The sequence below is a fragment of the Thermothielavioides terrestris genome, chromosome 1 (genome assembly GCF_000226115.1).
Source record: "Thermothielavioides terrestris NRRL 8126 chromosome 1, complete sequence".
NCBI lineage: Eukaryota > Fungi > Ascomycota > Sordariomycetes > Sordariales > Chaetomiaceae > Thermothielavioides > Thermothielavioides terrestris.
This window is the reverse complement of record NC_016457.1, coordinates 7,291,661-7,307,631: the sequence shown is the minus strand read 5'-3', so window position 1 is coordinate 7,307,631 and position 15,971 is coordinate 7,291,661. Positions and strand designations below refer to the sequence as shown.

General features: G+C 62.1%; 7 protein-coding genes across 7 annotated transcripts; 3 read left to right on the top strand and 4 right to left on the bottom strand.

The window, feature by feature from the left end:
• The first annotated feature begins 196 nt into the window (after window positions 1-196).
• On the top strand, window positions 197-2,474 carry THITE_2109852 (uncharacterized protein). The gene is made up of 2 exons (XM_003650375.1): window positions 197-353; window positions 407-2,474. Exons 1-2 carry the CDS (start codon window positions 293-295, stop codon window positions 2,347-2,349), a joined length of 2,004 nt encoding a protein of 667 aa, XP_003650423.1. The 5' UTR covers window positions 197-292; the 3' UTR covers window positions 2,350-2,474.
• On the bottom strand, window positions 2,475-3,996 carry THITE_2109850 (uncharacterized protein). The gene has a single exon (XM_003650374.1). It carries the CDS (start codon window positions 3,734-3,736, stop codon window positions 2,600-2,602), a length of 1,137 nt encoding a protein of 378 aa, XP_003650422.1. The 5' UTR covers window positions 3,737-3,996; the 3' UTR covers window positions 2,475-2,599.
• A 1,349-nt stretch (window positions 3,997-5,345) lies between these two features.
• Window positions 5,346-6,423, bottom strand: THITE_2109849 (uncharacterized protein). Its single transcript, XM_003650373.1, has one exon. It carries the CDS (start codon window positions 6,078-6,080, stop codon window positions 5,370-5,372), a length of 711 nt encoding a protein of 236 aa, XP_003650421.1. The 5' UTR covers window positions 6,081-6,423; the 3' UTR covers window positions 5,346-5,369.
• A 626-nt stretch (window positions 6,424-7,049) lies between these two features.
• On the bottom strand, window positions 7,050-8,631 carry THITE_2109847 (uncharacterized protein). The gene is made up of 3 exons (XM_003650372.1): window positions 8,378-8,631; window positions 7,969-8,291; window positions 7,050-7,908 (listed from the first exon to the last, which is right to left on the bottom strand). The coding sequence occupies exons 1-3, from the start codon at window positions 8,415-8,417 to the stop codon at window positions 7,195-7,197; spliced, it is 1,077 nt and encodes a 358-aa protein (XP_003650420.1). The 5' UTR covers window positions 8,418-8,631; the 3' UTR covers window positions 7,050-7,194.
• Window positions 8,632-8,822: 191 nt separating this feature from the next.
• THITE_2109844 (uncharacterized protein) lies at window positions 8,823-11,885 on the top strand. Its single transcript, XM_003650371.1, has 3 exons — window positions 8,823-9,080; window positions 9,188-11,142; window positions 11,293-11,885. Exons 1-3 carry the CDS (start codon window positions 9,036-9,038, stop codon window positions 11,495-11,497), a joined length of 2,205 nt encoding a protein of 734 aa, XP_003650419.1. The 5' UTR covers window positions 8,823-9,035; the 3' UTR covers window positions 11,498-11,885.
• A 61-nt stretch (window positions 11,886-11,946) lies between these two features.
• Window positions 11,947-13,519, bottom strand: THITE_2109842 (uncharacterized protein). Its single transcript, XM_003650370.1, has 2 exons — window positions 13,137-13,519; window positions 11,947-13,077 (listed from the first exon to the last, which is right to left on the bottom strand). Exons 1-2 carry the CDS (start codon window positions 13,280-13,282, stop codon window positions 12,360-12,362), a joined length of 864 nt encoding a protein of 287 aa, XP_003650418.1. The 5' UTR covers window positions 13,283-13,519; the 3' UTR covers window positions 11,947-12,359.
• Window positions 13,520-13,538: 19 nt separating this feature from the next.
• On the top strand, window positions 13,539-15,166 carry THITE_2109840 (uncharacterized protein). Its single transcript, XM_003650369.1, has 2 exons — window positions 13,539-13,694; window positions 13,789-15,166. Exons 1-2 carry the CDS (start codon window positions 13,652-13,654, stop codon window positions 14,850-14,852), a joined length of 1,107 nt encoding a protein of 368 aa, XP_003650417.1. The 5' UTR covers window positions 13,539-13,651; the 3' UTR covers window positions 14,853-15,166.
• Window positions 15,167-15,971: the final 805 nt, after the last annotated feature.

The window sequence follows — 15,971 nt, the reverse complement described above, 5'->3', positions numbered from 1 at the left end:
CGTTGTTTGGCGCGCCATGATTGGGTGAGCACTCGTCGCACGACGCAGATCGCAGGTCGCCGCTTGGCTGTGCTGTCAACCACTGGCGGCCTGGCCTAAACCTCAAGTGCGAACAGAGGCACCTTAGAGAGGTTGCTGATGTCTCGGAGGTGAAAGCAGCGACCTGCGGTGATAACCTCTAGTCGTAGTTTAAAGACGATCCTCGCAAGAAGCGGTTCCCTCTTGCATCCCCTTGATCCTGCTCTTCATCTTCTCTTTCTCTTTTCCTTTCCTTCAAACAGAGGCCGGCAGCATGGAGGTTGCTTCGGGGATCATCTCCCTGACGTGCGACGTGTTTGACGCCACTGTCAGGAGTAAGCATCCCCCGCCTTGGCAGTCGAACTATGAGAAACTGACGGCTGTGCAGTCTTCAACTTCATCACTGCTCTGGTGGACATGCCAAGAGAGTACGAGCAATACAGGCTGCAGCTTATCATCGAGTACAACCGCGTCCTGGCCTGGGGTAAGGCTGCTGGTCTGATCGACGTTCCCGAAGGCTCGACTCTCGGTGCCACGCTGGGAGCCGAGGGAATTGAGCTGGCGGCCACCATTGCCCGAATCCAGTGGCTTCTTTCCGAGTTCAGGGATCTCAATGCCCGCTACGGGAACGAAGTGCCGCGCCCTTCCAAGGAAGGAGATCACGAGAAGGGGATTGACGGCCAGCCGACGGACATCGATGTCCTCAAGGCCATCTCCAGCCTGGCAGTGTCGTACGAGGCAAAGAAGAAAGAGCGCAGGCATCGTCGGGGAACCAACCATATCCGGGAATTCTTCGAAAAGGCTGCGCGAAATGCGAAAGATGTCGTCACCCATCCAATACGGGTGCGATGGGTAGCGATTGACAAGGACGCCTTCGCTGCGCTGCTGCAGGATCTCCATGTCCTCACGGAGCGGCTGCATGAGCTCATGAGGAACTACCGGGAGAAGCGGATCGACGACATCACGGCCAAGACATACAGGGAGATGATCCTGACCAGAGACAACGTCCAGGACCTGAAGTTCATGCTGGATGCCGTCACGAGCCTCATCTCCACGTCCGCGCTGACCCGCAAGGAAAAGGAGGCCCATACCAACGACAGGACGCTCCAGGACCTCATCCAGCTGAAGAAGATCAGCCGCGCCTCCGAGTCCATCCTGTCCCAGCTGGCGCACGACCCGACCTTCGACATCTCCGGCCGGCTCTCCGAGCTCGGCATCACCGTCCGCGCGTACAGCGAGGCCGACCTCAGCGAAGACTTCACCTGGAACGAGCACGAAGTCGACGCGCCCGAGCGCCTCCCCCGGCCGCGGGGCATCCTCACCACCAACGAGGGCGACATCCCCGTCTGGATCGAGTGGAAGTCCATCGGCAACATCCCGCCGGGCTCCGACAGGGAGAAGGAAGCGGGCCTGCGCACGCTCGCGCTGGCCGAGATGCTGCACCTGCCCAAGCCGGCGACGCTGCACGCGCCCGAGTGCATCGGCTACTTCGACGACCGCGACGTGTCGGGCGCGGACCGCTACGGGTGGATCTTCAAGATGCCCGACGGCAGCGACTACGACACGCGCGTGCTCTCGCTGCACGACATGTTCGGCCGCGGCGCCCGCCTCCGCCCCAGCCTGTCGCAGCGCGTCGCCATGGCCTCGGCCCTGTGCGCCACCGTGCTGGACCTGCACGCCGTCAACTGGCTGCACAAGGGCATCTTCAGCGACAACGTCCTGTTCCACTTCAACGGCGACGCAGGGGGGGCCGCTGCTGACGACGCCGGCCTAGGCTACGACCCGGAGAAGCCCGTCCTGTCCGGCTTCGAGTTCTCGCGCCCCGACGGCACGCACACCACGGCGAGGGAAGTAGACGTCGTCTGGGACCTGTACCGCTGGCCCGCCATCCAGCGGGAGCGCCCGACCGAGCGCAACTCGAGGAAGACGTACGACCTGTACAGCCTGGGCCTGGTCCTGCTGGAGATTGCCCACTGGGAGAAGCTGTCCACGCTGATGCACCTGGGGAAGAAGGAAGCGGACAGCGGCGGAGGAGTAGACGGGCACAGTGTGCCGCTGGGCGAGTCCAAAATGGTGAGGGACTGGTTGCTGGGGATCCAGGGCGGGGCGCCCTTTGAGGAGGCCGGCCTGCCGAATCCGCTCCAGGAGCTGCGCAATATTGCGGGCGACAGGTACTGGCGGGCGGTGGAGAGGTGTTTGTGGGCCCACGGCGAGAAGGGGTTTGGCGTGGACGAACTGGCGGACCAGTCGAACGACTCTAGCGTGGGGATTGCGTTGCAGGAGGCCTTCACGGAGCACGTAGTCGAAGCGTTGAGGAGCGTTCACGTTTAGGAACCTTGTCTTTGTAGGGAGCAGCCAGCTAGCTCCCTTAAACGTGGACAATCCGGAGTTGCTGGCACTCTGGAACATTAACCTGGAACAGCTGGTAGCATAGAGCCAGTCGCCATGGAAACCAGTCGCCACATTCGCATTCGTCTATTTATGTCTAAGTTCTAGTTAGAGTACAGGGTTGGTACATACCGCCTCATCTTCTACCCACCGTCTAGCCCAGACGCTACCAGGACGCCAACGCCGCCGGATATCACTCGCCCTTCCACTTCCACTTTGCATGCCGATGTAGCATGTAGTCCTTGCTCTGGATGCTCTTGTAGATGCCGTACAAGCCGCCGATGGGCCACCGCCTCTTGAGCCAGTGCCGCTTCTTGCCGCCGGCAGCCGCCGCATCGACGTGCACTTTATCCCACACCGTCGGGAGCGTCTCGGCGTGGTACTTCGCCCGTAGCGCGTCGTACCAGCCGCGGCCGCCGTACATGGGCCAGAACTCGTCCTGCGGGTAGTAGGTGTGGGCGTACAGCCACTTCATGCCGCCCAGTTCGCGCACCTTGTGCTCGAGCTCGCGGTTCTTCCTGACGAACTCGGCCGGGTCGGACGGGCCCCAGCCCCAGACGCCGACGTTGAGCATCAGGTCGTCCTCCTTCCGATCGACGCCCTCGGGCAGCGTGGTGAAGGGGTGGAAGGTCGGCGGGGCGCGCCGCTTGAGCGGGCAGAGCCACAGCGGCCAGATGCCGAGCTCGGACGACGTGTAGTCGACGAAGCGCTCGGTCGTCTCGAACGGCATGGCGACGTCCTGCACGACGAAGCGCGCGCTCTCGCCGGAGCCGTGCAGCGCGCGGTACATCATGCGCGTGTGCAGGAAGTCGTCGAGGAACCAGCGGAAGAAGCGGTTGAACGGCACGAGCTTGAAGTACTCGAACGCCGCCGCGCCGACCCAGAAGCCGCCGCGGTCGTACCGGAACAGGTACTCGGCCAGCGGCACGTAGTCCACCGGGGCGGAATCAGTCCCGGCCGCCACCGCCGCCGTCTTCTCGCGCGCGTGCAGGTAGAACCAGGGGTCCCACGGCCCGCTGAACGTCTGCGGCCTGGCGCCCTCGGGCATCTCGTCCGTCAGCTCGCCCGTGACGACGACGCCGTGGTCCTTGGAGAACAGGATGCCATCGACATAATCCACCCCGGGCCGGCGCACCTCCTCGCGCACGGCCTCCACGGCCTCCGCCACGCTGCCCGTGCGCCGATACCTCGTCTTGACGAACCTGCGCGCCTGCATCAACCTGATCTCCAGCAGGGTGGTCAGCCCGAGCGTCCCGACCGCGCCGGCGGGCACCCCGAAACAGATCCCCCCTCCTCCCCTCACCCTCCCCCTCCGCATCCGCGCCCCCATCCCCAGGCCTGGCCTCAACGACCTCCCCATCAGCAAGCACCATCTCCACCCTCTGCACCGTGTCATCAAAGAACCCGTGGCGGAAGCTACTGCTCTCGCCGGCGGTGCCGGCGAACCCGCCGCCGGCGGTGATGCCGGGGAACTCCATGACGACGGGCGGGACCAGGCCGAGCGGCAGGGTGGCCTCGACGAGGCGGTCCATGGGCACGTTGGGCTCGACCAGGGCGGTGCGGCGGGCCGGGTCGACGGCGAGCACGCCGGACAGGTGGGAGATGTCGACGACGGGCGTGGCGGGCGAGGCCGCGGGCCGCGGGCGCGTCGAGTTGGTGCTGCCGTGCGAGACGCGGTAGGGCAGGCCGCGGCGGTGCAGGGCGCGGATCGCTGCGGAGAGGGCGGCGACGGCCGCTTTGTGGCGGTCCATTTTTTTCCTTTTTTTTTAAAACTTTTTTTTCCCTACTTTTCTCTTTCCCGCCTCTTTGGATTTTGGATTTTACATGGCGCTTTTGCTCCGAGTTGTCGCGTGAGAGGCGCGGAGAGTGTCTTAGTGAGACGAAGCTCAAAACGAGGCTGGGGGTTTTACACAGTTTGTTTGCTATGTGGGTCCGCTCACTTACTTGCAGCGGCAACGGCTTTCACTAATTGCCCACGCACTCATCCCCGTGGCGAGTAGATGAGACGAACTAAGTCTATTATTCCTGCCGCGGTGTATACACTCAGGGTATAATCCAGGAACTCGCACATCCGTCATTATACACCCCCTCTAGCCATGCATCTTGGCGCTCATCCTCCGTCACCACATCCCCCTCCTACAACTTCGCAACCCCCTCCTGAGGCACCCCCCGCTCCCTCAGCCTGCTCCACAGCCGCTCGAGCACCACGTCCTCCCCATCCGTCCACAACTCCCCAGGATCACGGTTGACCTCCTCCAGCGTCCTGGCCCGGACCGTGACGAACCTGCTCTCCACCACCCCGCGTCCACCACCACCCTCGACAACGGCCTTCGCAAACCCGGCCCAGCCGTCCAGACAGCGCCCGGCCTCCCTCAGCCGCGGGAAGAGCAGGGCAAAGCAGTGGGGCATGGCCTCGAACTCCTCCCAGACGACCTTCACCCCTTGGCGGGCCATCTTGCACGCGACGAACTTGCCCTCGTCGGCGAGCAGCTCCCAGCCGAGGCACACATAGACAGGCGGGGCGCCGGCCCACGAGGGCGCCGCGACGAGCGACGCGAGCGGGTGCGCCAGCAGCAGCGCGTCGGGCGCGTACAGGTGGGCGCGCGGCGGGGAGGCGGGCCAGGCGGCGCAGGGCGGGCGTGCGCGCTCCGCTGCTCGCTGCTGCGCCGGCGTCGGCAGGTAGTCGAAGCGCGCGTTGGCCGTGCAGGAGGGGAACGAGTGCGTGATGTCCAGCCAGGGCGAGTTGACGGCCACGCCGGCCGGGAGGGGGAGGGCGCGGGTGGTGCCGTGCCAGGGGATCTGGTAGCCGCCGGTGGTGGTGGGGACGGTGCGGTTGAGGTGGAGGATCAGTTGGAGGAGGGCGAGAGCGAGGTTGCCGCCGGCGCTAGGGGTTTGGGGGACCAGGATGTGAGTAAAGGCTGGAGGGATAGGGGGGTGGGGGGGAGGAGGGGAGGCAGAGAGGCTCACCTGTCGCCGGCGAAGACGATGTGCTCGGGCGGGACGGGCTCGTGGAAGGCGCCCTCGGGCGGGTAGAGCAGCGCGAGATACGACATCAGCGCATCCATCAGCGCGGCGGGGAAGGGGTGCTGGGGCGCCAGACGGTACCGCACCGAGTAGACCCGGCCGCCCGTCAGCTTGGCCAGCCTCTTGGTCGTCGGACGGTGGGTTGCCGGGTCCAGCAGGTAGTAGGCGCCGCCGTGGAAGTAGAGGATCGTCACGGGGCTCTTGACCTCCTTCATCATCTCGGCGTACAGCTCCTTCTCCGGGACGTCCGGCAGACGGGACTCGGGTGTCGCGTTCGCGCGGTAGCCGGTCCACTCGGCCTCGACCGGCGCCGGTTCCGCCATCTGGTAGGCGGGCGGCGGCGCCTTGGGATTCCGCAGGCCGTCGACGGCCTTGGCGATGGCATCCTGCAGGCCGGTCTCCCCGGCTGGCGGAGGCGGGCACGCGTAAGTGCTGATCCAGATCCGACCCTTAATCTTGGGCGCCCGGGTCGACAACTTCTGGGCCGCCGAGATGCTCAGCGGTTTGGGCGAGTTGAGCAACGAGCGCAGCACAGCGATGGTGAGCTCGGTGCGCAGGTCGAGATACTTGGACTGCTCGGAGAGGCGCAGCATGTGGAGGATGGCGACCCGCAGCAGAAGCGGGATCCGGGGGAGCAGGGCGAGCCACATGTTGGGGCTCTTGCCCGCGGCCTCGTCGTCGGACTGAGGCCGGGGGACCGGTTCTTGAGCAGACATGGCGAAGAGGGTAGGGGAGGGGGAGGGGGAAGGGAGCGCGGTTGAAGGACGCCACTGAGTTAAACTACAGAATTATATGATATATAGGCAGGTCGAAGACAGCAAGAGGTGGAGGAACAGGAATCACGACGGCGATTGTTGGCATAAGAACGGAGCCGCATTTAAGGGGTATTCATGACCGACAAGAAGAAACCGCCGGGCCTACCAGGACTTGGAGAGGCCATTGCCGACTAAAGAGAACGCGCGAGCAGTGGTTGCATTGAATTCACATAGCTGTGGGGGAACAGACTATCCATCCCGGCAAAGAAAGGGGTTCCCTTTCCTCGGGTCGGTCCACCGCCCGCGCTGCGGTACCCGTCAAGTCGCGACACATGCCGCATTCGGCTACTGTCTGCAAGCCAGCCGCAAATAGCAAGCACCTCAGCGAGATAGTCGAATCCGAATCAGGACTGGGAGCTGTGGCCGTACACAGGACTCCGTAGGTTCATGAAGGTCAACTGACAAGGACGCATGAAGGGGAGAAAGAACCTCGGCAGCGGGGATAACCAACGTTGGCTAGTGCAATGCGGGCCTAAATCTCCGCTGCTCTGGCCAATCACAATCCGCTCGCTCGCAAGCCTTCCCGTTCAAGGGACCGTTTGCTGGATCGCTACCAAGACCAAAAAAAAGGGTGGCATCGAGATCCTCATATCAGAACGAAATCCACACACCTCATGCCCCCAACCGGTAATACAACAGGTTTCCGTGCACACTTTGTGATGGTATCATTATATAGATTACCTTGTCGCGATTTCTACCCCCTCACGCCGTACAAGCGCGCTGTAGGGAGCGCTGCAACTTGCACGGAATCACCCTCATACAAGCCCTGACATACGAGGACGAAACCAGGCTTCCCGCTTTCAAACCAGGCATGAAACCCATTGCGTACAGAACCGGCCTTCCATCAGTGACGGCTGCAGTGGTAGTGTACAAACCCAACGCTCTCGTAATCACCGAATCAACACCTCCTCCATATTATCCCTGGCCCGCTCCGTCAGATGGCACCCTGTCAAGCGCTCCCCGCACCTTCTTGCGCCTCGCTGCTGCTTCCGCCATCCGTACCATTAGCCGCTGCCGCCGCCGCCGAGCTGGATGATCCCGCGCTCTTAGCCGTCATCATCTGCCACGATGGGATCGACGCTTTGGCCTGCATGCCGCTGCCGAATGGCGAGCCGCGGCTGGAGTTGGAGAGGTAGTCCTGAGCAGCCGGCTTCGCCTCCTCCTTGTTCTCGCTGGCGGCATTATCGGCCGGCGCGGGCGTAGCGGCGGCGCTGCTCGGGGTCGCGTTTCCGCTGGCGGACGGGCGCAGGTAGTTGCTGACGCTGGCCGACGTCGCCGTCGGGTTCATGCGCTGCGTGATCAGCGTCTTCAGGCTCTTAAGCTCCGCGTTGACCTCCCGGAGCCTCGCGTCGGTCAGGTCCTTTTGGCTGTTGAGCGCCCGCGGGATCGAGTCCTTCAGGTTCTGCACCTCGTCTCTGACGCGCTGTGCCTCCTCGTCGCGCCGCCTGTTCGCCGATCGGAGGTCGCTGATGACGGATTCGAGCTCGTTGATGGCTATGTCCAGCCGCTCTGTCCGCTCCTTCTCTGCGGCTTTGAGCGCCTCTGTGTCCTTGGCGAGCTGCTCGACTAGGGCGAACGTCTTCTCGAACTGCTCGTCGATGGCCTTTTTGTCCTGCTCAAGCCGCTCCGGTGTAGGTGGGGCGATCAGCGGGTAGATGTAGCGCTGCCCAGCAGGTTAGCACTTTGCGAGCGGACGAGACAGGGAACCTTCAATATATCTCACCTTTCCTAGGCTGTAGAGCCCATACGTCACCCCACTCACCACCGTCGCCATGATAAACCAGTCGCGCCAGTCACGATGCGGGACTGGTTGAGGCGGCGGCTGCGGCCATCCGTACGGCTGATACGGTGGCGGGTATTGTCCAGCGTACGGCGGCGGCTGCGCAACTGGGGGACTTGTTTGGGATGGCGATGCCTGGACTGGCGCGCCATCGGAGCCTGCTCGCGCGAGCGCCGCATTGATTTCTTCTTGTGTGAGGTTCTTGGCTTGAAGGAAAGCGAGCTTCTTCTCAATTGGGGTTGAGGCAACGCTGGGGTCTTGGAGGACTAGGTTTAAGCGGGTGTTAGGCCATTATGCAGCAGAGCACCTCGATGCCGCCTTCATCGGCGGCGGCGACGACAGCGATACTCACATTTAGCCGCCGAAGCGACCAGGTCCTGGCGGATGGCCATTCGCGATGCGCGTATCACGGCAGTGCAGCTTTCAGTCGATGGGCTTCAGCTTTGGGGCTTCATCTACACTGTGATGCCGGATCGAGCTTATGAACAGTGATACTTTGAGGCGCGTTCGGAAAGGCTGATGACTAGACCGGCAATGTGATGGGCGGATCACCAGCCGAGGTTCGCCAGCGGCTGCCGTTGCACTCGGCCGTGCACCCAGCCGTGCAACCCATGGTCCACTCCAGTGAACGCCAAGCGTGGGAGCCGCCAAACCGCCGGATTTGGGACGCTTGGCGTCACGTGCCTGCTGGCACGCCGTGGCCCACCACACAGACCCACTCCAAGTTTGCCAGGGTCCAGACGCGATCGAGTGCCCGATGCCCCGCAGTCTGTTTACCTGGGCAACGGGCAGCAACCATTCGCCGTAATTACACATTGACTTTTCGTCATCGCGAAAGGCCATCCCGCCGCGCTGGGCTCGATCTTGAACGAGGTTACGCGATCGCATCCATATCCACCAGACGGCAGCCCAAACAGCTAGACATTCAACTTAGCTTGACGTGCTTTTTCTTTCCAGCTTTCTTCCACCTGCACACAAGGCACGAACAACTTTCTGGCTTTTTGCGGACCATGTCGCAAGACAATGGACTCTGGAGCGTCCGGAGACCCAGGGAGGTACGGAGTCGCAAAGCCTTCCAGTCTCGCCGCTCGGCGCATTTCCCCTGCAGAGGCCTCTCCCCGTCGCAATGAAACAGGCCAGCGCTGATTTCTGTCTGCCGCAGCAGACCCTAGGAGGGCTCAACCTGAACTCGGGTATCCCGCAACCCTCCTCCACCATGAAGCGATCCAGCGCCATCGGCAGCGCCAGCCACGGCCGCTCCGTGTCCGGGTCGCGCCATTCGCTGGCCATGTCGCGCCCGAACCAGCCATTATTCCAGCGCTCCTCGTCCGGCACAAACCTTGCTGACATCGGCCTGTCCTCGGTCAAGCGCGCCTCGGTCGCGGGCTACAACCCCAGCACCACGGCTGCGCTGAAGCCATACCACACCCCCGGCCCGTCCACCGACCATGAACGCCGCAGCAGCGTCTACCGCGCCCGCCCCTCCACGATCGCCGGCCCCATGGGCGGCCACCAGAGCTTCTTCCAGCAGGCCCCCCAGGCGGCCGGCGTACCGCGAGACCCGCGACCGCTCAAGGACAGGTCATACCAGAACCGGCTGGGGCAAGAGCTGATCGAGTACATGGCCAAGCACAACTTCGAGATGGAGATGAGCCACAAGCTGTCGGACAATTTTATCAGATCGCCGACGCAGAAGGACTTCAACTTCATGTTCCAATGGCTCTACCGGCGCATCGACCCGAGCTACCGCTTCCAGAAGAACATCGACCAGGAGGTGCCGCCGCTGCTGAAGCAGCTGCGGTACCCGTACGAGCGGAGCATCACCAAGAGCCAGATCGCCGCCGTCGGCGGCCAGAACTGGAGCACCTTCCTGGGGCTGCTGCACTGGATGATGCAGCTGGCCCAGATGCTGGAGCGCTACTCGGTCAACCAGTACGTCGACGCGTGCCTGGAGGCCGGCGTCGACGTCACGGGTGATAACATCATCTTCGACTTCCTGACGAACGCCTACCAGGACTGGCTCAACATGGACGACGAGGCCGGCGACGAGGACGTGGAGAAGGCCCTGGCGCCGCACGTGCAGGCCATGGCGCGGGAGTTCGAGCGGTCCAACGCCAAGTACGTGCAGGAGCTGGAGATGCTCGAGGGCGAGCACGCGCGGCTGCTCAAGGAGATCGAGGAGCTCGAGAAGTCGATGCCCGACCCGGCCGTGCTGGACAACCATTTTAGGATCATGGAGGAGGACAAGGCCAAGTTCGAGGAGTACAACACGCTGGCGCTGCAGCGGTCCGAGAAGTACGAGGCCCGCATCCAGGTGCTGCAGGAGGAGCTCGACAAGCTGCAGGGCGAGCTGCGCGAGGCCGAGGAGGAGCGCCGCCGGCTGAAGGAGGCCGTGGACGACCAGGGGATCAGCATGCAGGATATCGACCGCATGACTGCCGAGCGGGAGCGTCTGCAGAAGAGCATCGAGTCGGCCGAGCAGCGGCTGGACGACGTCAAGCGGAAGGTGGCCGAGAAGGAGCTGGAGGCCAGCCAGCGCCTGGACGACCTCGAGCGCATGGTCGACCGGTACAACACAATCGCGTACCAGATCGGCCTGATTCCCGCGACGGCGGTTAACGCGAAGGGCCGCGACTACGAGCTGCAGCTCATGGTCAACGAGGGGCCGCCCGCCTTCACGTCGTCGCAGCTGCAGGGCTCCGGCTCGGCCGTGCATCCCGAGAGCGACCGGCTGCTGGCGGACCCCGTGACGGGCTACCAGCCGGCGCACGTGCTCAACCTGGACCTCCGGGGGCAGGTTAAGAACAGCTTCCTGGGGCTGCGCAAGGAGATCTCGGAGCGGCGCAAGGCCGCGCTCGACGCCATGATGGAGGACCACGACCTGCTGGACCGGGCCAAGGAGGCCATCGAGGACAAGCGCAGCGAGGTCGAGGCGCTCGAGCACCGCGTGCGCGCCGCCGAGGAGGAGTACGAGAAGACCAAGGAGGTCACGACGGCCCAGAAGCTCGCCTCGGACGCCCAGATCGAGAAGATGGAGAAGGAGCTCGCCAAGATGCGCGCCCAGCTGTCCGAGTCGGTTCAGCTGATGGAGCAGCGCGAGATGAACACCAATATCGAGTGAGTTTCCCTCTCTCTTTTTCTTTTTCTTTTTTCTTTACTTCTCTGTCTATCTCCAAGTCCTACAACCAGAACTTCAGGAAAAAAAAAAGAAAGGAAAAAAAAAAAAAAAAAGAAAGAGGAACTGACAGTGCTTGCACCGCGCCACAGGTACGAACAGCTCACCCTCCGCGCCAACGCGCTGCGCGAGGAGCTGCACACCGAGACGATGCGCATGCTCAACGACGTCATCAAGTTCAAGATGCACATCCAGAAGAGCCTGGAGGAGTACGAGAGCTTCGTGGCCGACGAGCTCGAGAAGGAGCTGGGCAGCGACGAGATGCGGGACGATAATACCCAGGCGTTGGACTTGTAGCGTCCTTCCCCTTCTTTTTCTTTTTGTCATTTTCATCTTTTTCTCTTGCCATGAACTTGGTATTGCGTCATGTCTGGATGACTCTGGTCGGGATAGGTCAGGATACGGGGTGTTGGCGTAGGAGGTTCTGGGGGCTAAGGCAGAGTTGCATGGGTGGGTGGGTTGTTTGATGTAGAGGGAGGGTGTTGATTCAAAAACATGAACCACGGAGTTTCCGGCTGTGTTGAGACAGCTGAGCTTGTTTACGTCTCTCGCATGTTCGGTCTAGTTGCCGGTATCTGTGTCATGTATGTATGGTGTAGGCTGGCCGGCAGGATGCCTTGCGTGGAAGGGAGCCTGGAATAACCTCATGGAGGAACGCCAGAAGGTAACAGTCAGCGAGAGGGCCTAAGCCGCCCTCGCCCGGATAACGGTTGATCCCAAGGAAAAAAAATGGCGCGGGGGGGTTGACGGGTATGGGTTGACGACACACAACAGTTGGGCGGTCATCGGTGTTGAAAGAGTTGGTGTAATCAATCCAGTTACGGTGTCTCCGTTGGCGTTTCGCCGCCCAACAGTCAAGGTGAGACCCAGTTTTGGTAGAAGTCAACTAGCCGGCGCACATGATCTCACTCGGCTGTTGCGTGGCAACGTGGGCAGAGGGCGAACTACACACAGCGTGGTAGCCTGAAATCATGGGCAGTTGACTGGGACGGAGTGTTCGAGACACCTCTGACCGCATACGCCGACAGAGGTTGAGACCGTCGACACGGGCATCTTTGTTCAGTGTTGGGTATATGTTCACTTTGAGAACGTGCCGCATGCCTCTTTTCCCGCCGCTTCGGGACCTAACCCGACTTCTTGGCCGGTCCTCCTCTTGCCCTCACCAAGCAGGATCCTCCAGCCTCCTAAACAGCGCGACGTGCTTCTGCCCCTTATGCCTCTCAACCTTCTTCCCCTCCTCCGTCTCGGTGCGCATGATGGGCACGCACGGGTCGGCCTCCTGCTCGTCCTCGGGCACGCGCTCGAAGGACGGGTGCGCCTCGAAGTGCTGCACCATCCACTCGTGCAGATCCGGCACGTCCGTGATGGTGTACACGATCCCGCCAGGCCGCAGCACGTACGCGTACTCGGAGTTGAGCGTGGTCGAGACGATGCGCTGCTTGTGCTTGCGCGCCTTGAAGTGCGGGTCCGGGAAGCAGATGAAGACCTTGGCGAGCTGGCCCTTGCGGAAGAAGTTGGGCAGGAACTTCATCGTGTTGGCGCGCAGCACGCCCACGTTGCGGTACAGCCCCGCCGCTTCGTTCTGCCGCCGCAGCGCCTTGATGCGGTCCTCGACGAACTGGGTGACCGACACGCGGATCTCGAGCCCCAGGATCAGCGTTTCGGGCATCAGGGGCGCGAGCGCCACCAGCAGGCCGCCGAAGCCACAGCCGATGTCGGCCACTTCGACGTCTTTGGATATCCTCTTCGGTCTGGCTGGCGTGAGCTCGCGATCTGACGGTGTTTCTGGGGCTGGAGTCTGCTGGTCTTGCTGAGGCTCATCGACGACGTAGTCTGGATATAATGAGGACCAGTCCATCTGATCTGGGTGTGGCGGGCTACACGTCAGTCAGCTACAGCGGTTCCAGGGCCCGGTGACTATGACTGCTGCACGCACTATATTAATCGGTGGTCGGAGAAGGGGTTGGCGTGCGCTCTCTGGCGGTAAAACTTCTTTCTGGGCAGCTCCGTGACATCGTCCTCCCTCAGCGCCGCGCGGTAGTCTTCGCGCTTCTGCCTCCTGTCTTTTTTGGCGCGGCCCATATTGCAAGATTTGGGACTTTGAACAGATAGTATATTATTTGCGCAGCAAGCGGTATCCAGCCCGTCCCTGTTATATGATTTTGAGATTGTCGGTATGAGATGCAAAACTTGCGGATGTAAAAGCAATGACATTCAGTAGGTAATTTACCTACCTCTCAAGAAAAGATTCCTTGACAGGGTCCCACAGCACGAGTGGCAGCGTGGGGAGCACCCCTGCTCCAAGCTGCGGGATCCATCTGCCCCGCTATCGGCGGCAGCCATGTCGACATTTTAGAGTCAAGGTGCCCCTCCACCGTCGGCTCCGTGCTGGACACAGGCTGGAAGTGAGATCAATTATTAGAGCAGGAAAGCACCACAAGAATAGATGCAATGGCTGCAACCTCGGTTCGACAGGTCAACATCGCCATCATCGGTATGCTACTAGCACAGCCCAGTCCCCAGCCCACAGCCCCTCACTGGATCTCCTTCCATGGCCATGCCCAAGCTAACAGCCGCGACTCCCATAGGCCTTGGCGGCGTAGGAAAGTGCTTCCTATCGCAGCTCGAGCAGCTCGCCGCCCGGCGTCCCAGCCCGAAGCTCGTCGTTACCTACATCTGCACGAGCAAGAAGGCGCTGTACAGCACCGACCACGTGGCCATCGACTTCCGCGACCTCCCGTCGACGCTCGCCGCGTCCCCGCACGCTCCGCTGCCGCTGCCCAAGCTGGCCGACTTCCTCGGCACCTCGGGTTCTAAGACGGTGCTCGTCGACAACACCAGCTCCCAGGACGTCGCCGACGCCTACCCGCTCTTCCTCGGCCGCGGCATCAGCATCGTGACGCCCAACAAGAAGGCCTTCTCGGGCCCCTACAAGCTGTGGCAGGACATCTTCGCCGCGGCCGCGCAGTCGGGCGCCAAGGTGTACCACGAGTCGTCGGTCGGCGCCGGCCTGCCCGTCATCTCGACGCTCAAGGACCTCGTCGACACGGGCGACGAGGTGACCAAGATCGAGGGCGTCTTCAGCGGCACGATGTCGTTCCTGTTCAACTCGTTTGCCCCGGCCTCGGGCTCCGGCGGCGGCAGGTGGTCGGCCGAGGTGAAGAAGGCCAAGGAGCTGGGCTACACAGAGCCGGACCCGCGGGACGACCTGAACGGGCTGGACGTCGCCCGTAAGCTGACCATCCTCGCGCGGCTGGCGGGCCTGCCGGTCGAGTCGCCGACGTCTTTCCCCGTGCAGAGCCTGATCCCCAAGGAGCTCGAGTCGGCGGCCAGCGGGGACGAGTTCCTCGAGAAGCTGCCGGCGTTTGACGCCCAGATGGAGGAGACAAAGGCGGAGGCGGAGCGGGAGGGCAAGGTGGTGCGCTTTGTGGGCAGCATCGACGTCGCCACGAAGCAGGTCAGGGTCGGGCTCGAGAAGTTCGATCTGTCACACCCCATTGCGGCGCTGAAAGGCAGCGATAACATCATCAGCTTCTACACTAAACGGTACGGAAGCAACCCGCTGATCATCCAGGGCGCCGGCGCCGGCGGCGACGTGACAGCAATGGGCGTGACAAGCGACCTCCTCAAGGTGCTCTCTCAGATTGCTTAGGCCGCCGAACTCGGCGCCATCCCGACAGGCAGTCAAAAAATGCTGAACTCCAAAGCAGTTTCTTGCTGCTGCTGCTGCTGCTGCTTTCCATCCCCCTTTCCCACAAGTGTGTGACGCAGATGGCCGCCTCCGGAACGGGAGACGGCAAATTTCTAGTTCGTCTTCTTCACCGCGATCGATACGTTAGGAGCCGGTCCGTGGCTTGCCGCTATTTGGAAGTCGCCAGTACCGCCAGCATGCATCAAGGACCTTGCACGCCGGCTAGCGGCGGCGAGCCTCCAGAGCCAGAGCCCAACATCGTAGATCACCAGCAACGCGATCGGCACGATGGGCACGAGGCCCAGCGTTACCTGCGAGCACACACTCTGTCAACAGCTAGCCTGGAAGCAAGCAAGAACTGAGAGGAGAACCCAGCTTACAAAGAAGGCGGATATGATGCGGATAATATATTGGTATTCGCTCGGAACGATGCTGAGCTCGGAGAGCCAGGTAAACCAGCTGGCGACCTCTGAAGCGTAATCGGCCATCTTGGGTGAAGCGGTGTTGAAAATGGAAGATCCGGGAGCACCCCGTTGGCGTCCGGGGGGAAACGCAGATACGGTTGTGTTATCCTGATAGCTGCAGCTGCATGCGAGCGTGTTTGTGCATATGGTCGATCAGCGACAGTTGCCGAGGATATCGCAGTCGTCGACTGAATGGTCCTCGGCGGGTCACCTCAGCTTGTCGGGAGTCCAAGGCAATGATGTGGCATGATCCCCGCCCGAGCGAGCCGGATTTCCATCAGGGCGAGATGCAAGTATGGGCGAGTTACGCTAGATATGCGGAGGTCGAGAAGTGGACGAAGGGAGGATGCCACAGCATCAGCGATAAGGACCGGCAGAAGCAGAGCAGGGATGGCGGGCGCGACCCAGGGCATCTGAAGTTGGCCAACAGGAATCCACATGCTCGTTCCAGGTTGGGAGCTCCCTGGGCTGTCCTCAGTGATTACGCCAAGCACCTGTATTGCAGGGGTCCTGGAAAACCAGCACATTCCTGCCACTTGCGCCTTGTCATGGGTTGCCCCACCTGTATGTATGCAGCCACTTCGGCGACACCTCATGCTTCCTGGCCGCAAGGGTG